This window comes from Stegodyphus dumicola, chromosome X2, assembly GCF_044657685.1.
Source record: "Stegodyphus dumicola isolate Sdum_Otavi_A_Nest chromosome X2, ASM4465768v1".
Classification (NCBI taxonomy): domain Eukaryota; kingdom Metazoa; phylum Arthropoda; class Arachnida; order Araneae; family Eresidae; genus Stegodyphus; species Stegodyphus dumicola.
Window position 1 is genome coordinate 184,660,831 of NC_140781.1, and position 23,273 is coordinate 184,684,103.

Below are 23,273 nucleotides of genomic sequence, written 5' to 3' on the forward strand. Positions count from 1 at the left end.
TTTCAAGAAAGGTTAGGACTCAAAATGGTAGGACTAACATGTACTGCAGTTGCTTTACCACTGTCTATTATCTTCTGTCTGGCAATGTTTTCTTGATTTATACTAGTATTAATTTAAATTTCACGATGTCTAGATATAATAAATTTCTCATAATTCACATTATTTGAAGTGTCATCCTTTGGGGGTAAGTTACTTTAATTCCATATTTTTTTTTTTTTTTTTTTTTTTTTTCAGATCACACATTTCATCCTGCACGTTATCCAGTATTTCTGGGTTATTGCGCACACCACCCATTTATTATTATTACATAAACATTAACTTAAATAATTATTTTAAGCAAGAGGCGTGGTCAAACAAATGTTACACAATTTTTATCTTAAGTATGGTGGCATGAACACCCCATTATAAAGGTCAATAATTTATACCTTTGCTTGTCTTAAAAATTCACTTTTTTATTGTTTCTAATAACAAAATAATATATATTTCGAAACTTTTCACGGCCATATGGTTCTATATAAAGTATAATTCAAGAATAACAATAATTTTTATTGCATTATTCAGATTTTTCATGAGAGGGAAAGGACGTTTCATTAGTGGGAGCAGCAAAACGATTTTGTAAGGGAATGAATGTAACATGATGTATTGAGTAAAAAAGTAATCAAACGTAAAGGTATTAGAAATTTGGAAGAGCGAGATTGGAAAATTAATATCATTAAGTATACAAGAAAAATTATTAATGATGTGAAAGTGTTCAAAGAAACCCAGTTGATTAAATGAAGAAGCTTTACAGATAATTTTTGAAGATCTCAAATGTATTTAAGTGACCACCGTACTTAGTTAAAAAAATTCTTTTTTTTCTTTCGAAATTTAATTCATATTCCCTGATGAGAAATTTCAGCGCTTTTTCAATTTGGCCAATATACACCAAACAGCATGATACATATCAAACAATGCTAAATTCTCCCAATGATTAAAAGCACATATGAGATCTTTTAAGAATCGAAAAATGAATTTTTACTGATAGATTAAAAAATAACTAAAATATTGAACTTATAGATAAGTCGAAAAATTTTGTAATTCATAGTAAGTTTAAATAATTATTGGGTACGTGTCAGCTAAACGTCACTGTCGGCTTAGTGTCCTGTTGACTAAATGTCTTGACAGTTAAGTGTTCCATAGCTAAATATCCTGACAGCTAACTTGGCCAAATGTCCTGTAGGCTAAATGTCCTGTCGGCTAACTGTCCGTGTCGGCCAAGTGTCCGTGTTGGCTAAATGTTCTGTCGGCTAAGTGTCCGTGTTGGCTAAATGTCCTGCCGGCTAACTGGTGTCGGTTAAGTGTCCCATCGGCTAAGTGGTTTTCAGCTAAGTGTCACGGACCCCTGTGCTGTACACTTGTTTATAGAGCAGTGCACTTTAAATTATTAACATCATTGTCATCAGACATATTTTTGCAAACTCTAAGAAGATGCATTACAAGAAGAGGTAGGCCTTTTGTTATACACAATGATTGAGGCATGAAATTTTATAGAGCTTCAAAGTAATTTACCGATCCTACACATGCAAAAATTCATAACAAAGCTCTTGTAAAGAACTTAACATGGAACTTCAAGCCTCCAGTTGCACCATAGTAATGTGGCTGGTGGGAGCAATTAGTTGGCTGAACAAAATAAATTTAAAAAGAGTACTTGGATGAGCAGCCTTAGATTTTAAAGAACTCTATATGGTTATCTGCGATACTGAAGGCTTGATGAACTCTAGACCACTAACTACTAAGGACTTGATCCTCTTAACTTGTAGCATGTTTTTACAAGGAATTACAAAAACCAGACTTCCTGATCTAGCAGGGTTCTTACACATTTCTGCACATGGAAATTAAGTACTTTTAAGGACTTTTAAGGACCATTAATGAAAAAAATTAAGGACCTATCAGCAAATGGAAGCTGAATAAATTCAATTAAAATACAATCAACTTTTGTCTTAACTCCATTTTTGTAATATCCCTCTAAGAATAAAATAGATGTGTAAGTAGGATGCATTCTTCTTAAACATAATTTAATAGACATAATTATAAAACAAGTTTGAAATTAAAATCCAATTTATAAAATTTATCAGATAGCATTCAATATTTTACACGTATAATAGTTGGACACAGTTTGAAGATTTTGAAATAGATTAGGGACATTTTACTTATGTTTTACTAACAGTTAGCTTTATTAAGACACAATAACACGCCGAATAAATACTAATTCAGAAGTCAAACAACAAAAATCAGCGTTAATTTACAAAATTTTCACAGGACTAGTTTCGATGGTTTTACCGAACCATCATCTTCAGCTGCAAAACCGCAAATGAACAAGATAGGAAATAATGTTTAGATAAGATAAGAAAGCCTGGACAAGAATAAACAAGTGGCGCCATCTGTTGGCGAAACCAGAACTAAAACATAATTTCTCTAAAAGCTGAAGGCAAATTTGGATTGGAATTAGGATCGTTAACTAGAACAGAAAGATCTTTATGAATGTGAAATGCCTCTAGAAAATCCAGTTCTCCAATGGAAGATGTTTTTTGAATAATTTTCGCAGCAGAAAAATTGAAAGTGTGATTTTCGGACCAACAATGTTGAGCAACAGAAGACTTCTGTGTTTCCTTTTTTCTAACATATGCCTCATGTTCTTTCACACGAAATTTTAAGGCTCTCTTAGTTTGGCCAATGTAAATTAAACCGCACTGGCAAGGAATCCTATAAATACCCCAGGAATTCATATCCGGAATGGGGTCCTTGAGTATAGAAGTTGGAATTTTATTGATGGGAGAGTAAACAACCCGAAAGTTAAATTTCTGCAAAATATGTGCAACTTTATAGCTAATTGATGGAAAGAAGGGAATGACAACAGAATTTTTATAATCTCCTAAAATAAGAGTGTGGCTTTTAGTGTGTTGAGATGAGAATTTTTTAACTGCTTGATTAATAATATTGGGTGAAAAGCCCCTGTCAATAGCTATTGCTTTTAAATAATTTAGTTCTTCATCAAGGGCTAGTTTGGAGGAGCAAACTTGAAGAGCACGGAAAACATAGGAATAAAATGAAGCTAACTTTTGTTTAGTCGGATGACATGATTTAAAGTGTGGAGGAAGGCAAACCGATGAAGGTTTACGGTAAAGAATGAGAGAAAATGTCTAGAAACCAGACTTCGTGAATTTCATTTCTCTTGCATCGAAATTGATGAGCTAATTTCTCTCACTCAACTCTGTTTGAAACAAACACATTTTGTTTTCCAAAATAAATATTACAAGCAAACTGAGGGATTAGCCATGGGAAGCCCCCTCAGTCCCATCCTGGCTCATATCTACATGCATTATTATGAATCAAAATTGTTTCAAACTTTAAACTTCCTGGCATGGTTCCGCTACATAGACGATACTTTTACCCTGTTTGAAGGTAATAAAGATGATTTAAATAGAGTTCTTTCAACAATGAATTCTATTGATCCTGCTATTCAGTTCACTTTTGAACTTGAGACTTGCAATTCTCTTCCGTTTCTCGACATTCTGGTCACACGTAACATATCCAACTTCAGTACTACAGTTTACCGTAAACCTTCATCGGTTTGCCTTCCTCCACACTTTAAATCATGTCATCCGACTAAACAAAAGTTAGCTTCATTTTATTCCTATGTTTTCCATGCTCTTCAAGTTTGCTCCTCCAAACTAGCCCTTGATGAAGAACTAAATTATTTAAAAGCAATAGCTATTGACAGGGGCTTTTCACCCAACATTATTAATCAAGCAGTTAAAAAATTCTCATCTCAACACACTAAAAGCCACACTCTTATTTTAGGAGATTATAAAAATTCTGTTGTCATTCCCTTCTTTCCATCAATTAGCTATAAAGTTGCACATATTTTGCAGAATTTTAACTTTCGGGTTGTTTACTCTCCCATCAATAAAATTCCAACTTCTATACTCAAGGACCCCATTCCGGATATGAATTCCTGGGGTATTTATAGGATTCCTTGCCAGTGCGGTTTAATTTACATTGGCCAAACTAAGAGAGCCTTAAAATTTCGCGTCAAAGAACATGAGGCATATGTTAGAAAAAAGGAAACACAGAAGTCTTCTGTTGCTCAACATTGTTGGTCCGAAAATCACACTTTCAATTTTTCTGCTGCCAAAATTATTCAAAAAACATCTTCCATTGGAGAACTGGATTTTCTAGAGGCATTTCACATTCATAAAAATCTTTCTGTTCTAGTTAACGATCCTAATTCCAATCCAAATTTGCCTTCGGCTTTTAGAGAAATTATGTTTTAGCTCTGGTTTCGCCAACAGATGGCGCCACTTGTTTATTCTTGTCCAGGCTTTCTTATCTTATCTAAACATTATTTCCTATCTTGTTCATTTGCGGTTTTGCAGCTGAAGATGATGGTTCGGTAAAACCATCGAAACTAGTCCTGTGAAAATTTTGTAAATTAACGCTGATTTTTGTTGTTTGACTTCTGAATTAGTTAGCTTTATGTTGATTTTTTCTTTTATGTCTCATTTTTCCACACTTAGTCAAGAGAGTACATAGCAGGTAGAATTTATATCAAATCACATAGGTTAAAATGAGAAATAAAATCATTATCAGCATGATTCGTAACAGAAGTTTGGCTGTTGCCAGTGCTGCTGCTTGCCTAAAGAGAGATCTGTTGATCAGAACAAACGTGAAAGCCTGAAGTTTTGAAGTTGGCAAGTTTTGAAAGTTAATCGTGCTCCATCTGTCTCACGCAGTTAGTGTTATAGCTTCATGTAGAATTTCTGGCATTGTAATACAGTTAATTTATTTTAAGGTTCCAATAAGCCACTAATGCACCAGAGGTGATAAGTTGTTTTGTATTATTTTAAGTCTCACTAGATGCAAAGAAAAAGTTTTACATTAATTTTTACATTTTTGTGCTATATCTTGTGACAACAGTAAGGATTGATGAAAGGCAATAACTTGCTTTAATATGCAAAGGTAACTTTTAAAGGTGAGCGGTTAGTTACAAATAATTAAATTGGTAGTTAAATACCCTTAATCGTTATAGATTTACATGACCACTATATTAAATTTTATTTATTTTTTAAAAACATTTGTTGAAAAAGCACTATTAAAAATCACAATCTAATAACATTTCACAGTTTAAAATGCATGTAATTTTAAATTGTCAGTTTTATATCAATGTCATAACATTTATTCTTAAATGGTAGTAGGGTAATTTCACATTAAAAGCTACAAAACATTTATTTTTTGTAGCAGCAACACATAAAATATTTATGAGTCTTTTTAATTTGAAGCCTTCCCAGACATTTTGGCTTAATTTATATCTATTTTCTTCTCTTTAAACATCTTTCCTAACAATTAAAAAACTGTTTCAATACACAAACAAATGTTCCCACTAGTTTCTGTGTGCTTTATCTTCTAGTTTGCCAGTTTCTTAACAGTGTACGTAATGAGGTTTTACTTGATCTGGTGTAAGTTAAATAGTCCAAAACCTCTTATAGACATATCGCTATGTCTGAAAGTAACTACAAAGTCTCATAAAGGTTTAAATAAACCTTTTATTTAAAAAGAACTTAGAACATATACAGGCATGTGTCTATGCTGATAAAATCAACTACAGCTTGGGGTGATGCAATTAAACAGGAACAATCAAATTCAAACTAAAATTGTAGACTAGTAGTCAAAGACTACACAATTTAATTTTAATCTAAGCTGGCTCAGTAACTCTAATGTTGTAACAAATTCAAATGTTAGCAACGATTGTGCAAAGACGAATAATTACAAATTATCAGAGCTGGCAGAAACTAATGCAACATCTAAGAGGGGGGCAAAAACATTCTGTCTCTCAGTCCCAAAAACCTCAGTTTAAAAACTATCTCATTTGCATTATGGTGAGGAAACGGAAAGGGGAACTTACAGTAAAGGCTAAAATTATAAACAACTGGTTAATTTGCAGAATAATTTTCTTCCTCTTTATGAATTCAGTTTCTTTCTTCATTTCGTTTCCTCTTCGCTTTAGAATTGTTGGAATTAATTAAAGATTTCTGTTATTCTAAAAAAAAAAACAAATGTATTTAGAATCTAAAGAAAAAGCTGAAAAATATGAAATTATGTATAGTAAGGGCTGGTTTCAGGGCCAATGAGGCAGAATTTTTAGAATTTAGTGATACGTTGAGTAACAAAATTTAAAAATGGCAAAACGTTTAGAATTTAGGACACGCAGTGGGAGCAGAATTTAGGATCCACAGAGATTGCATCAGGTGGGAAAATGCCTTGTGTCAGCCCTGTGTATGATCCATTGAGACATATAAGGTGAATATTTTAAATTGTTAGTTTTCAATTTCTTTATTAATAGAAAAAATTCTATTTTACAAATGCCTGTCCATGTGAAAAGATTAGAAACATTTTTGATATTTTCCATACTTGTGTCAATCAAAAAGTTGAGAAAAGGGAAGATAAACATGCTAAGAAAAAAATTTCTAATATCAGAAGCAAAACATTCAAACATCGTGTTTTCATTGTCCTTCCAAAAATCCCCCAAAAGGTAAGAAATTTATCACAAACTTTCTGTAAAATACAACCATTATGTGTTAATACAATGAAGACATTTTCATTTCGTCACTTTTTTCTGAAGCCTTCTATAATTGTGGGTCTATAAATCTTGCCTTCAAATCCTTCTAAACTTTCCAAGTTGCAATGCGTAAAATCCGAAAGAAAAATTAGCCCTACTAATTCTGCAAGAGAAAAAGGGCTAAAAATGTTTTGAAAAAAAATATGTCAGTAGAAAAGAGTGTAAAATTAATTTTATAGAGAAAACTGATACATATTTTAACAATTCTGAATATTCTGAGACAATTACATGGGAAAAATTCTTACCATGAAAAAATTAAAAGGAAGAATTTTTTAATGAATTATATAGCAATTTTGCTTTTGCTATGAATTGATTTGTAAACTGGCTTTTATGCACTGTGCATTTATTACCTTGTTTATTTTTCAGATTCAAAATACTATACAAGTCGCCAAAATGGAAAGTAAGGCCACTTTATAATATGACAGCAAAAGAAAATAAAAAAATTTAACTTGATGTTATTCCTTAAATGTAATTTAAATATATTACCATTATTTTAGTTAAATTTATCAATGTTATAACATTCCCCACAAAAATTGTCGAAAAATTTCCAGATCTCCAAATTAAAAATTTTCTATAGAAATTAACCTTAAAAGTACCAAAATGTTCATAAGTTGTCAAATTCAGAGCCGTTTTCTGCTTTGGGGAGATGTGAATTCTTTTATTAATCTCCCAAACGCAGAAAGTTGTTTAAATGCTCTTCATTAGAAAAAAAATGAAATAATTTTGAAATGTTTATGTTTGACTCCTCCTCAGAAACTCCAGTATACCAACCCTTTACATTAGAAATAGGAACAAATTATAGATCATGAACCCATTCAAAAGATAATCAGATTTGTCAGTGAATTGTCAAAAATATTCCTCCATAATGATAATTCACACTCAAAACAGCAGTCGTAAAAACAAGACAGAAATTTCAGATGATTAAAATTAAGGACCTTCTGCCGATTTTGGCCAAAATTAAGGACTTTTAAGGACCAAAATTCAATTCAAAAAAAAACCTAAGAACTTTTAAGGTCCGTACAAACCTTGTCTAGACAATGTGGAAAGTGTAAATCTAGAGACTTCAATACAACACGAAAATTGCAGTAGGAGACATTGTTCTTGTAGGTCATGATAATTAAAGAATTAACTTGCCCATTAGCTAGGATAGAGGAAGTATATCCTGGTGAAGATGGATTAGTTAGGGTAGCTAAAATTAAGATAGAGAATGGCTTTTTGATACATCCAATACAAAAACTGTATCCTTGGGAAACTTCTATTGAGGAAAGTGGCAACATCCAAACAAAATGTGCTTTGCTTGGAACTTGGATATCTCCTCGAGTATCTTCGAAAAATGCCCAGATGATTCGAAGCTGTCTACAAGTGTTGATTGCCGTGCTGTCAAGACCAACTCTGTTATGAGATCTAGTCAGCAACTAAAGAAAAAGCAGATTCATTAAGACTCTGAATAGACTGAACTTATGAAGTCACTGACTTTTTGTTTACTTTCCATTTTTATTTTAGTTATTATAGCATGTTTATTAATGCTTTCTTTTCCTTTTATGTTTCATTTCAAGCCCTGTAATCTTGGTGGGTGGTGGGCCATTCTACCTCTATGATAACATCAGGCAGATTGGAGAAAAAGATTTGTTCAAGTCTGGTTTTGCTGCAATGAGACCTTTCATCGCTGAGCAGCTAATTTATTGCTTTTCATTATAACAGACAGCTATAAGTATTTCTTGACAGTGATGCAATTTTAGCCGATATGTTTGATTTTTTTCCCTGTAAATATTGTATTGTATTAATAAAGTGCTTTAGTAAGGATCATAACATGACTCCTGATTCAAAACATCGGCTAAAGATAAATGAGGGTAAATGAAGCAGGTAAATGAGATTTGTTTATTTATTTAATTAAGAGTTACAGAATTTTCTGATGGCACATGAACTGTGATTTTGTAAGGAGAAGGCCATGACACTGAAAAACTAGTAGCACTTTCCATTTGATACAGTAAATGATCCATCCGATACTGGAAGTGAGAAATAAATTTACTGAATTGAATACAGTCAAAAGTCGTTGATTCGGACACCCATAATCTGGAATGATCTATAATCCGGACCTCAAAGCTATGCGCATGCGTCGCGTTGACGCATGCGCGTAAGACCTTTACGGCTGCGAATATGCGTGTGCGCATGCCCAAAATACGTTTACGCATGCGTGTTTAATGTATAACGGATGGTATAAGCTAAGCTAAAATTATCTAATTCAGTTAATGTTGCAGATTGCGTTGTTCCTTAATCTTTGAATTGGATCTGGCTTATTATTTTTTGCAGACTGTTACAGCAATTTTATAAAAGTAAGCTTGAACTTTCGATTATGTCAAATAGAATTTCCGATTTATATTTACTAATATGTAACGGATCTACAAAGCGAAAGAATGTTTCAGAGTCCATTAAACAAAAAGTGGAATTGCTGCAAAAAATGAATAAAGGCATATCCTTTGTTTATCTAAACTTTAACGTTTGTTTATCTAAACTTTGTTTATCTTTAACGCCGCGGCGGGCGCGCGCAATTAATTGGAAGTTGATCTGTCAGCACTATCCTTATCTTCAGGGCAGATGTTTTTATTTTATTTGGCTTATAAGTGCTTACTAAATGTAGTATTTCATTTCGATGTACTCCGTCTCTGATATGATTTAAATCAAATGCCTCATCATTATAATTCGCTTCCGATAGCGAAGAAAGTCACAGAGGTTATTAAAAACGAAAAAATTTCGATTGACAAATTAGTCGGTATTCTCGACACAGCAATTATAGGACTTGAACAGCGGAACTTTGTATCTGAACAAGAAATTATGTCTGTTTATAGAATTAAAGAGAATGTATTATCACATAAAAAAATGAAGCAACTTAAACAACTTACATTGAAAGAAATGTTTAGTAAAGTAAACAAATAAATATTAAGCTTTTTTTTTTTTTTTTTTTTTTTTTTGTAAATTTTGATACACTTTAGATTATAATTGTTCTTTATTTCGTAAATTATGGTTTCATATTTTTAATTTTATAATTTCTGCATGCCATTTTACCAGATTTAAACTGATGATCTATAATCCGGAATCGCCGAAGTCCCGACGAGTCCGGATTAACGACTTTTCACTGTATTACCTTTTTGTCTGGGAAAAAGCTTTCATACATTGCCTATTTAATTAATGTTTACTCTCAGAAAACAGGCTTTATAAATTATTTCAATCTCTTAAGCTTTTCAAAGATATTTCAATTAGCTTTTATATTATTATAACTGAATAAGCTTATAAGATATCTAATGAAATAATTTAAAGGCATATTAAAAATTCTGCAACTAATGAAATATTGGGAAAGGCCTCCAAATATAGGAAAGATTACTAGTAGCATTTTATCTATGCGCTAAATTTATTCATAATATGCTATTTAGGTTTAAACTAAGTTCGTAGGTATATACTTCTTGATACATTCATCCTTTACTATAAACAGTTAATGAGTTTCATCTGAGAAACACTATAATTCTTTTATACTGAAAAAAACTACTTGTCCTCTTTCATATCGCCAATGTATGCAAATGAAAGAGTACCTAAGTTAATTACCAAATGTAATTATATTTATTTCACATAAACCAGAACAGCATATGATGAAAATCCTTTCTCATTCATGGAGTTATAAACATACATAAAATTAAATATTATTTACATGCATAAAACTAAGTATTATGAACATACATCAAATTAAGTAATGAATGTAGACAGATACCTAAATGTAATAATAAAAAAAACCTAAATTCAAACATTCACATTTATGAGATGATCTTACAAACGAGTACACATGAATGGAATTTTTCAAAGGCACAAAATATGCAATGATTGCAGTTACAAACACCAAAATAATAAAACTTCAATTTGCAAATTATACAAAAAATGCTTTTTAAAATTTTTTTCTTTAGGATTATTTGAAATAACAGAATTCCCTGTTAAATATTTCATATAATTGTTTAAGCAAAGAATTTCAAATGCATTCTGTATTTTCATGCCAATATTAATGAAATCACAACTGCAAGATTTTAAAACATTTTGTTACTAAGGAATTTGCAATTATTAATATAAAAAGTGAAAAAGGATTTAATGCTAATTTTAACACTTTCAAAAATGTGTTTTGCAACTATGGATTACAGAATTTTGTACTAATGTTAATGTTTCAGATCAGATCTTTTATATCATATCTAAATAACAAAATTATTTTCACAAACAGTACTCCTTTTACTCGAAAAGAAAATTTCAAACAAATTTTTGACATCACAACTGCCCTTTTTGCATCAATTTTTAGAAAGTGAAAAGTATTAACATTATCCTTTCTTCCAACATAATTAGATTTCAACACACAACAATGACTCACTGCATTGTCAGCTGCAAAAGGTACCAACTGATAAGTTAGATAGATTTGGATTCATTCCCAAGTCACTTGTTGAGTATCACAGCCTTCTCCTTACAAATGTTATATAGCTGTACTTAGTTGTCAGAGTCATTTAGATTTAATAAAATGAAATCTCTCTTTATTTTGGTTTTCAGTCAGTCAAAGTTAACATGTAATTTTAGTTTTAAAAATATGACGCACTGTAGATTTAGAGACCATAGTTTTCAAGGAGGGGGGGAATCAAAATTTGCCCGATTCTTGAAACTCTGCTGCTTATTCAACTTAAAATGATTCTCTCTTGACATAATCTGAATAGAGAAAACAGCAACTGGTTCTTTTGTTGTTTGCCACATAATAAGTTCACTCAAAACAGGGAAATTCAAAAAAGAATGGGGAAATTCAATCCCACAATGTACTGAACCAACAGTTTATTCTGATAAAATTCATTAAAATTTCAGTTTTACAAATGATGTTTCCCTCAACCCATATTACATCAAATTCACAATTAAGATTAGCTAAGGACACAAATGAATGAATGAATCACACAAATGAATTTTGACGAAAAGTCACATTTCTTTTAACTACTAATCCCTTAAACAAGAGCACCAGGAAACTGCCATAAAAACGGCAATATTCCAAGAAAAAAATTTTTATTTTTCAGAGGTAACTTAGTATAAATTTAATTCAAAACACTTTTAAAAAATATTTTATTCATCATAAAATTCAACTTTGAAAAGGCTCCAACATTTTCAAATACACTACATTAAAGCACTTAAAGGGGCCTTGACTTCAATTAAAATTTTGAATGGTACATAAAATTATGCAAGATAAGGAAGCATTATTTTAGTTTCAGCATTTCTTCCAAGTTAAGTTAATTTTTCTTCCAAAACAGCACCGATTTTCTGCAAAGTATACACATAGAGATTTCCAAACGTTTTTCTACAACAGAACTTCTAATACATCATTAGTTAATAATTCTTCTCACCTAAATAACACAACACACATGTAGAAATTTTTATTTACTAAAATATATCAAATCTCGAGTGCAAAACTTTTCTGCAATGCATACCACAATACTCCAAACAATTAAAAATCAATTAAGTATCAACTGAAAGATCAATAACAAGCCTATCAAGTGGTTAAAAGCAACAAATAAAATCTCATCAAAAATTTTTACAGCAATCAGAAAGTATTATTTCTAAATACAGCATTATTCACTACACTGAGAATAAATTAAATATATAGCCTGACTTAAATTAAGTTTGCAATGATTTTTCTAGTAATTATCCACATGCCTAAAAAGGTCATCAGGTATTCATTATGCAGAACATCCACTGCAAAAATCTACAGATTCTAAAATTAGACCTATTTCATAACATTAGCTTTCTCAAACATGATATCAAAGCTATGTAGTTTACATAATTAGAAGATACTTACCACTGCAAAACCACTGAAAAAACTAAAATTCAATTAAAGCATAATGTTACAAAATACAAAAAAAAAAGTTATTAGAAACTGCTATTATGTTCAGGTTAACGATTTCGAAATGCAGTTAAAAAGAGTATATTAAATGCATCCCATTATCAAGCACATTTCGTAAAATGTTTAACTGGACATTCATGGAACAATGCCAAAATACAAACAAGAATTAATTCGTGGTCTGTGTTCGTTAACAGGTACATAAATATATGAATGTTAGCTAGTCAAATCAGGAAGTTGGTCAAAAGTAGAACAATTTAAAATAATGAAGGGTGTATTTGCAATAATACGCTTATAAATTTATAATGGAAATCATGCTACCTTTAAGAAATGACTATGGTTTTTTACTAAACATTTTATAAAACCACATCATTCAGCAATTTTAAAGGGGAACTTGTACAAACTTGTTTAGAATGTAAGTAATTAGTTTCTTACAATTTGCATAAATCAATAGATATGCATTACAAGAAAATTTTGACTATAAATTCAAATAAATTCGAATTATAGTTCCTAAAATTTAAACTATGCATACTAGAAAATAAATAACATTTAATGCTTTTTTTTTTTCTTTCTTTTTTTTTTTTTTTTTTACCTTTCAACAGTAATTCTTTCTCTAAATGCTGGAAGTGGAGGTTTTGGAGGTGGCTCAACTTCACTTAGCCGCAGAGAGTTCCCTGATCCTAAAATACTATCTGAAGAAGCAGAATGATGTAGTTGGGGTAAAGTAGAAACCTCTGATATTTTTGTTTGCTCAAGAATTTCCCTTTCTCGTGGAGTTAATGGTATGTCGGGAAGGGAATTTCGGTGAGGACTGCAAGATGACAGATCCCAAAAAAAGCATAATATACACATAAATAGCCAACAATGATTATATAATATGAATAAATCAACACAAAATATTTTACTTAACACATTATACAGGGTGCCCACTAAAATCTGGTAACACCCATTTTACTGCCGAATGGCTGCAGCTAGAGTCATAAAAGTGGTGTCTAGGTATAGTAAAGTGGCTATGTGGTACTAATAGATAAGATAGCTTACAGCACCATCTGGTAAAAAAGGGCGGAGTTAGCATCACTATCTCAAAAGTTATATGAGATAGGAAGAAAAAGTGAATTACAAAGTTGTAGAGCATCATTGATTTAGTACAAAAAGACACCTCGCGGATATGAATGCTGAAAACGCATATTTGTTTCTTCATGATTTCCGAAACTGTAAAGTCACAAAACTTGAACCAAAGAGAAAAGATTATTTTTTGGATGAAACACAAGCCTGTATCGTGGCAGATTCTTATCACTTGAAATTCACAAACGAGAGGACTGTGGTTCAAACCCTGCAGGGTGCATCCTTATACTGATTGCCATTACAAAGTAGACAATATGCAGACTGTGCACAATCGTGTCGCAAAACGCATCAATTCAATGCAACTTGAGCTTGGTGTGTGAATTTGGGCATTATGCAAATAGTGTATGAAGCCTCACACCTGTTCACCTGAGACAGCTACAGAAGAGATATCTCCTTGGGGTTGTATGTTGAAGCTCATGTTCATGCAGCAATTTTCAAAAAATGATTATTGTGAGATGGTCTTACTTTGTGGTGAATGTGGGCACAAAGCGCTATCGGCAGCACGGTTGTATCAGCAACTTTTCTTCAGGCCCGCATCCTTCAAACAAAACCATCCTACGTTGTAGAACATTTAAAGGAGACAGGCTGCATGACCAGCCGACTTCGATTTGGCAGACCAGCTAAGCTAGAGTAGAAAGTACAGCCGGATGATGTTTTATCATATGCCCTCACATATCCAAACAGCAGCACAAGAGAGATAAGTGAAAACTGTTGCTGCTCAAAAGAGAGAGATTGCATTTGGAAAGTCAGAAATGAATTAGGTGCTCATCCATACCGGCTACCACCTAATCAGGCATTACTGGACGGGGATGTCGAGAGACATTTTGCATGGTGCCACTTCATCGTGAATCAGAGAGTTCCAAACAACATTCTTGGCAGGTATAAGTATTGTTACGAAATGTAAAGGCGTGGTAAGATAGCTTCCCCGCAAAGCAGTTTTAGGGTTGCCATATTTGGCGAGAAATCGCCCATTTGGCGATATACCATGGACAGTTGGAGAACCTTCTGGAACTATTTCTTACCGCTTTAGTCCAGAATGTTCCCGAACACAAGCCGAAAGCTATATAAACCCTGCTGGTCCGCAGTCAGTCAGTGTGTCTCATCGAGTGTGAGCATGTCTCGTCTAGCGAGTCAATCGAATTGACAGCCGGGCAGCGAGTGCCTAGTGGGTCGTCAAGTGCACCGAAGTAATCTGTTAGTTTCGCGCGGTTAGTGCATTGTCGAGAGAGCGTGTTGAGCTCCGGGAATGACTGAACCGAAGAGTCGGGAGCTGTGCTTGTGTGTCGTCGAGTGCATAGCGAGTTGTAGCTTGGAGAGTCTCGAGAGTACGTGGAGTTCCGAGAACGACCAAGCAGAGTCGGGAGCTGTACTCTGGAAAGCAGAAAGCTGTCTCCACCGTGATAGCCTGATAACCTGAAGACTGTGTCGCTGATCGTGTCAGCATATTTATGGGAGTTCATCAACGACTGTAAAACGTGTTTTGAAGCTGTCCTGACAATACTGGTTAATAAAGTGTGTTTCGATACTTCATTAAGTAGTGTCGTCATTATTCACTCCAAATCTATACGGACCCCGTACGAACGTGAAGGAAGAAAATAACATAACAACTGGTGTCAGAACAGAAAAGAAAAACGTAACAACTGGTGTCAGAAGTGGGATTTGCGAGTGAATGCCAGTGACCCGCCTGCAGAGGAAAGCCATGGCGGAGGAAACGAAGACTTTGATGGACTTCTTAACCGAGATAAAGGAAGAGATGAAAGCCGGACAGAAGGAGATAAAGGCTGAAATCAAAGCCGCACTGAAAGAGATGAAATCCCGGCGAGAAGAAATAGATGTCGGTGAAGAAAAAGTACGAGAGTAAATCCAACAGGTGAAAGTGGAGTTTACAGAAGAAACTGGAGCCATAAAAGGCGATATGAATATGAGAGAAGTGGCTTTTGGAGAATCAAAGGGTGAAGAAATGAAGGCAGTAGCTAACAAACTGCCTGAGAAAGATCAAGAAATGAAGGATGAAGCATCTAACGGGATTAAAGATAAAGAACGAAAACATGAAGAAATAAGAGACGGGAAAGTAGAGTTTGATTCTCAAGTGCCTGAAGTGGAATAAAGTGAAATGCGACTGTTAATTTCTTCAAAACTGATAGTGAAGTTATGAAAACGCAGTCAGTAAGTGTTGAACCATCTGAAAGTGCATGTGATGCAGAGATGGAAGATGGTGAAGTGCAGCTTAAGTAGTACGCTCCAGTATTGCGAGAAAATTCACCCACTTCACAGACTGGGTGTGTGCTTCACAGTGCAGGTTTTGTAGACAAGGACTTGATTCCAAACCCGGATATTTCTGCTTGTAAAGGATCGGATTCTATTCATGAACCTGGTGCAAACATCGGTACTGGTTTTCAGGAAATAGAGGTAAATAAGCCATCTGCTAATGATATTGAGGTGAACTATACGAATGCTGCAAATGATCTACATAGTGGTGTATGAATTGTTTTAGATTTTCCTGTGGATGAAAAGCCTGAAGGAACTGAATCTCCAGACTCCTGATATGCAAAACATCAATGTGTCTGAGAAATGCAGTAGAAAAGTGTTTGACACAGGTATATTTTAATGAAAAGACAGAGACTGAAATTAGACTTTAATTTGATATTAGATTTTAGATTTAATTACAGATTAATTTAATTTTAGATTTTAATTGAGACTTTAATTTATATAATTTAAAATTGTTATGCGTTTAATTTGTGTATATGACTTGTACATACTGTAAATATCTGTTTCTTTAGTTATGTAATTTCTTTATACCTTATGTTTGTTTCATTACGTTTTGTTTGTATCGAATTAGGCTTCTGACCAAGGGTTGTACTGCCCAGGACGTGCAGTGGGAGGGGGCATTGTTATGAAACAGAAAGGCGCGGTAAGATAGCTTCCCTGCAAAGCAGTTTTAGGGTTGCCATAAAACAGCAAGGGGAGCAGGGTTGCCACATTTGGCGATATACCATGGACAGTTGGAGAACCTTCTGGAACGAATTCTTACCGGTTTAGTCCAGAATGTTCCCGAACACAAGCCGAAAGCTATGTAAACCCTGCTGGTCCGCAGTCAGTCACTGTCTCATCGAGTGTGCCTCTCATTGACTGTGAGCGTCTCGTCTAGCGAGTCAAGCTCTGCAGAGTCGATTGAATTGACAGCCGGGCAGCGAGTGCCTAGTGGGTCGTCGATTGCACCGAAGTAGTCTGTTAGTTTAGCGTGGTTAGTGCATCGTCAAGAGAACGTGTTGAGCTCCGGGAACGACTGAACCGAAGAGTCGGGAGCTGCGCTTGTGTGTCGTCAAGTGCATAGCGAATTGTAGCGTGGAGTCTCGAGAGTACGTGGAGTTCCGAGAACGACCAAGCAGGGTCGGGTGCTTTGCAGGAAGCTGTCTCCACCGTGATAGCCTGATAACCTGAAGACTGTGTCGCTGATCGTGTCAGCGTATTTATGAGATTTCATCGACGACTGTAAAACGTGTTTTGGAGCTGTCCTGACAATATTGGTTAATAAAGTGTGTTTCGATACTTCATTAAGTAGTGTCGTCACTATTCCCTCCAAATCCATACGAACCCCGTACGAACGTGAAGGAAGAAAATAACATAACAACTGGTGTCAGAAGAGAAAAGAAAAATGTAACAGTATGGATAGATAAGGCATGCTTTTCGCAGAATGAAATGTACAACAGGCAGAATCCCCATTATTTGGCACTGGAAAATCCATCATGTTCTGCAGGCATTTGACATCATATACAGTTTTTGATTTATGTTTGGTGTGGAATTTAGAATAACAAGATAATCGGCCCAATATTTTACTAGGGTGTGTTAACAGCCACATGATATTTAGAACTTATACAAGACATTATACCCAATTTTGTTGAGAACCTGCCATTGCTTTAACTCCAGAATGGATGGTTCCAACATGATGGCGCGCCTGCGCACAAGCCATCACAAGTGAAGCAGTAACTGATGGAGAAATTCCGAAAATGAATAATCCGGTATGGTCATTTCGAAGAGTGGTCCCCTTGTTCACCTGACCTGACTCCAATGGACTTTTTCCTGTGGGGGATACCTCAAACAGCAGGTGTACGCAACTCCTCCATAAACATTGAAAGACCTTTAACTACATATTGCAGATGTTTGTGCAAACATGTCATCCATTATGCTACAATGCGTGCAACTTGAGGTTCTAACAAGGGTCCAGATGTGCATGTCAGCTGACGGACAAAAGTCTGAACATCAAAAATAAAGTAAGCTTGTGATAACTAGTTAGTTTTTTCCTTTCTAGGATCGTTTGATGACATCACAGTATAGGAAATCGGGAACAATTAAATGTGCATTTAAAACGTTCTGTTCTTAACATTCATGCCCACAAGGTGTCTTTTCGTACTAAACTGACGATGTTCTACAACTTTGTAATTCACTTTTTCTTCCTATCTCATACTGTTTTCTGGATAGTGACACAAACTCCCCTTTTCTCCACCAGGTCGTGCTGTAAGCTATCTCATCTAGTAGCGCATAGCCACTTTTCTGAACGTAGACACCACTTTTATGACTATAGCTGCAGCCATTCGGCAGTTAAATGGTCTTTAGTGGGCACCCTGTATAAAGCACAAATTCCATAAATACACTGCTGGCCACCATAAATGCAACACCCTGAAGGAAGCATGCAAATAACATAAAATTTACAACATGCATTAGCGGAGGTGAGATATGCAAATGATTAGAATTTCAGCGCAGACGCACATCATGCATGCTTGTGGCACCAATTCAAAGCGCTATTTAAGACTTGGAGTTTTCGACGACTTCAAGTTCGTAAATTGTGTTTTCCTTGTTTTTTTCAAAAAAATTATCAGTTACGCCTTGTAATAAACAGCAATCATCGTTTGATCAAGTATCCGAGTTTGACAGAGGAAGGTTAGTGGCCTACGAAGAGTGTGGATTATGTTTCAGGGAAATCGGTAGTCGTGTTGGACGAAACCAAACAACTGTAATGTGGATTGTGACCGTTGGATGCAGGAGGGTACGACGGACCAATGTATTCGATCGCATCCACCTCAGTGCACCACTTCATGTGATGACAGGAACATTGTGTGCATGGCAGTGATGGATTGCTCAGTCACATCACGAACCATAGCACAGCACATTCAGTCTGTAACGCTTCATCCAGTGTCTGTGCGTACCATTCGATGCTGTTTACAGCAGAGTGGTCTGTTCGCAAGATGTCCATTGCTTCGTCTACCCTTGACGCAGAACCACAGACGTCTGCGCCGCCAATGGTGCGATGAAAGAAGGATGCAGACGGCAGAATGGAATGAAATTGTCTTTACTGACGAGTCACCCTTCTGTCTGCAACACCACGATGGTCGTATTCGAGTCTGGTGACACTGTGAAGAGAGGATGCTGAACAGCTGCATTATGCACCCCCACACTGTTCCTGCACCGGGTATTATGGTATGGGGCAGTATTGGATATCACTCTCACAATCCTCTAGTACGCACTGCCCGTACTTTAAACAGCCAGTGCTACATCTTTGAGGTGTTGGAGCCAGTTGTCCTTCCTTACCTCCAGGGCTTGCCCACAGCCATATTTCAACAGGATATTGTGCGTCCCTGGCCGGCTCGCTCTCCAGATCTTTCGGCGATAGAAAACGTGGTCCATGGTTGCTGAACGATTGACCCAGATTACATCCCAAGATGCTACACCAGATAACTTTGGCAAAATGTGGAAGCTGCTTAATCTGCTGTACCCCAAGAACACACCCAAAGTCTCTTTGAATCAATGCCGAGGCTTGTGGCAGTGGTGATCTCCAACCATAGCGGCTACTCTGGGCTACAGATTCTGGAAGGACAACAATAGCGGCTACTCTGGCTACTGATTCACAGAAGTCTATAAATTTAATCATCTGATACTTGGTCAACATGTTATAAACTAAATAAATTTTGTTGTGATATCTCTTGTCTTTCTTGGTGTTGCAATTTGGGTGGCCAGCAGTGTATATTTTGCTCAACAATTCAGAGAACTAGTTAAATTTTAATGACATGCCTTACATGACAGCAAATGTTTACTACTTATATTTAATGTTATTTAATTCCTTGAGAAACATGTACACATACACTCATAAAAATTAGTTACATTCCATAATTGGCAGGTCTCAGTTCCATGATATATATTCTATAAATGACGAGAAGCATCCTGAGAAAAGCACTTGATGTGTAAGTTTTTTTTTTTTTTTTTACCTCACCACATGCCTTCATGGTGTAATCAGAAGCATGTCTGGCTGGCAGTCAAGAGGTTCAAATTCCAAGTCCTGGCATAGGCATTGCATATGTTTCATGTTTCCTGTATTTAGAAACTTAATAGACTATAGATGTAAATGAAATTCAATATGCAAGTACTTCAGAACCGAATATGGTGCAAATTATTAAAAAATCTACGCCAATGACTAAAAGCATCCTGAAATAATACATAAGGAAATGGAGAAAAAGTAAATCAGACATGGTACAGCAAAGGCATACACCTAAACATAAAGGTCATTGAAACAGCTGCTTGATTACCTGAACTCCAACACACTGTAAAACTGATTTGAACATATTGAGTACATAGATAATGTTGACAGAAACTATACATTGAGCTGGTAAAAGTTGAGGACAGCCACAATAATGAAAGGAAATCATGTTAGTGCTTGAGAAAACTGCACAAAAAACCCTAATCACATCATTTTCCATCATGAGTGGCCATATGACACCTTGTATGGGAATAAAAAATTCCCATACAAGGATGGGATTAATCATTTCAATCATTATGCTACTATACTGCATTCCATGCTACTTTGTGACCTAATAATGAGTAGCAATAATTTAAATCACTGGCCGTAGTTGTACTTGATCCACTCAATGCAGAAAAGTGCCCAACTAATCATACAGTATTCAGTACTGACACCAATTAGTTCTGGACAAAGGTCAAGGGTATGAATCTGGAAACAAGACAGCCAATGGATCACATCTGTCATAATTGTGGAATATTTTCCACATTTTCCAGGGTAAGAATAAATATGTGGGAAGCATTATGCTATATTAGACAGACAACCTTAAAAGTTCTCTATACCATCCTCTTGTCATCACAGTACATTGATGACATTCTCTGGGAAGCTGTGGAACCATTCTTTTTACTATATTCTCAAATCATATTTCAGACAATGTTCAGTCAACACTTGGCATAGCTCACCCAAAGCTACCTTTATAATATACACAACCATCCACACCAACAGGCACTCATCACAATGCTCATCACAGAATGCAAACGAGTTAGTAAACAAACCAAATGGACTACCTGATACTATCTTTGGACACTATTTGTGGACTATGTACATTCAATTCATGCCAAGACAGCAGTAATAGCATTGTGATGCCTACTAACTTTTGTAGCTATTTAATATAAATAAATTAGCCTGGGAAAGTAATGACTTAATTTCTTTTGTATATAGCAGTTTTTTTTTTTTTTTTTTTTTTTTTTTTTTTTTTTGTATATGCATGTTGTATATAGCAGTTTCTTTCGTATATGCATGTTGTATATAGCAGTTTTCGTCATATTTGGATAATTCTTTCAAAGTATTTCTCCTTGAGAGCCATAAACAGTGTCAAAAAATTATATGCATTGAAAATAAAAAAGCTAAAGAAAACTTAAAATTTTCTAAACTAAAAATAGCTCAAAATTGATAAAATTTTGGAGAAAACTACAGCAATTTATGTATTTTTCATTTGAAGAAACTGCTTATTGATGGCTATTTTTTTTATTCTGTTTATCATTATAAACATTGTAGATTTCTTCCAACTAATTTAGCATTTCCTTTTTCTGTTTCTTGGACATTTGCCATAGTGCTCTAGTGCAGGGGTTGTTGCTGTGTGATCCTGGTTATCAACTCACAGAACTTTTGTTTAATAGAACCAATTATTATAGGTGAATTATCTTTCCGAAGTTTTTCTAACAATATTTGCCAATATATGAGCCAAGTGAAGGTAAACGTTATACAGTACAAAGTCCATAATCCGGTCTCATCGGGACTTTGGCGATTCTGGTTAGGACTTTCCTGGATCATCAATTTAAATTTGGTAAGATGGCATGCAGAAATTATACAATTAAAAATATGAAACCGTAATTTATGAAATAAAGAGCAATTATGATCTAAAGGGTATCAAAATTTACAAAAAAAAAGCTTAATACTTATTTGTTTACTTTATTAAACAGTTCTTTTGATGTAAGTTGTTTAAGTTGCTTTGTTTTTTGTGCTAATACTTTCTCTTTAATTCTATAAACAGACATACTTTCTTGTTCAGTTACAAATTTCCACTGTTCAAGTCCTGTAATTGCTGTGTCGAGAATACTGACTAACTTGTCAATTGAAATTTTTTCATTTTCAATAACCTCTCTGTCACTTTCTTCACTATCGGAAGCGAGGCATGCGCGCATGCGTATTGGAAGCGTGCATTAAACACGCATGCGTAAAGCATACAAAAAAAAGGTTTGTGGTTTGGACGTCCAGATTATAGATCATTCCGGATAATGGATGTCCGGATTACGGACTTTGTACTGTACTTCTCTCCTACTGCTAAAAACCCAATCTTAGGTCTTTTAAAGCCATTATGCGCTATCTCATTATTCTAAAAGTAAACTTAATCTAAAAGTTCAAAAATTAAAAGTACACATCCTTCATGGCAAGCTATCTTGCTGAAGTGACAATTAGTCATCCTTGAAGTTTTTAATTATCTTTAGAGCTTTTACATCCACTGGCAGTTCAGATGACAAAGCATCCCTGAAAACTGGCACTTTGGCAAGCCACATCAATTGCAAATTAAATATCTTAAGCCTAATAAAATGGCAATGCTTCCCAGGATAGGTATTGATATGTATCATGCTGATATAATGAAACACAAAATCATTTTTAAAAAATAAAAAGTTTCTAATGATTAAAAGAAAAGCTCCCTTTTCACAGTGTCTTCTGTTATTTTTGCCAGGATTCACCTGCAATTTCTATATCTGAAATTTCAGATATTTCTGCTACTTATCTATATTGGCATATTTTTCAAAACATACATTATTACTTTGCATAGTTGTACTTAAATGGATTCCAGCCCATTGTGCAGTTCAGGGTAATGAGTCACCAATTTCTTGGATATGAAGGGAGCTTCTGCCCTTAAAACGTCACAGCCTAGTTTCCCTTACAACTCCATTAAGTCAATTGTTAGGAAACCCTCACAGACATTAAAAACTCACAGACAGAAGCAGAAATAAATCATGATTAGACAGATTATTGAAGTACCTGAATGCCCTAGAAATAAATCTGTGGCATTGTTCCGTCTTATACCTGGCCACGACTGCTTCCGTAAGCACCTTCAACATATCAGTGTTGCTCCTGACTCTCTTTGCCACTTATGCAATCTTAAGGAAGACATAGACTTGCCACATTTAAGCAAACATATCAGTGTTGCTCCTGACTCTCTTTGCCACTTATGCAATCTTAAGGAAGACATAGACTTGCCACATTTAAGCAAATGCCCTGCCCTTCCTCATATTTTG

General features: G+C 34.7%; 1 protein-coding gene across 3 annotated transcripts in view; it reads right to left on the reverse strand.

Moving 5' to 3' along the window:
• Positions 1-23,273, reverse strand: part of C3G (C3G guanyl-nucleotide exchange factor) — a 196,182-nt gene that overhangs the window by 100,482 nt on the left and 72,427 nt on the right. For 2 of the 3 annotated variants that reach the window (XM_085809354.1, XM_085809355.1), the window contains one exon: positions 13,144-13,362. The exons of the other annotated variant lie outside the window; for it this stretch is intronic. In XM_085809354.1, coding sequence (XP_085665480.1) covers positions 13,144-13,362 — 219 coding nt within the window. The remainder of the gene's footprint in view (positions 1-13,143; positions 13,363-23,273) is intronic. 3 annotated transcript variants of the gene reach the window in all.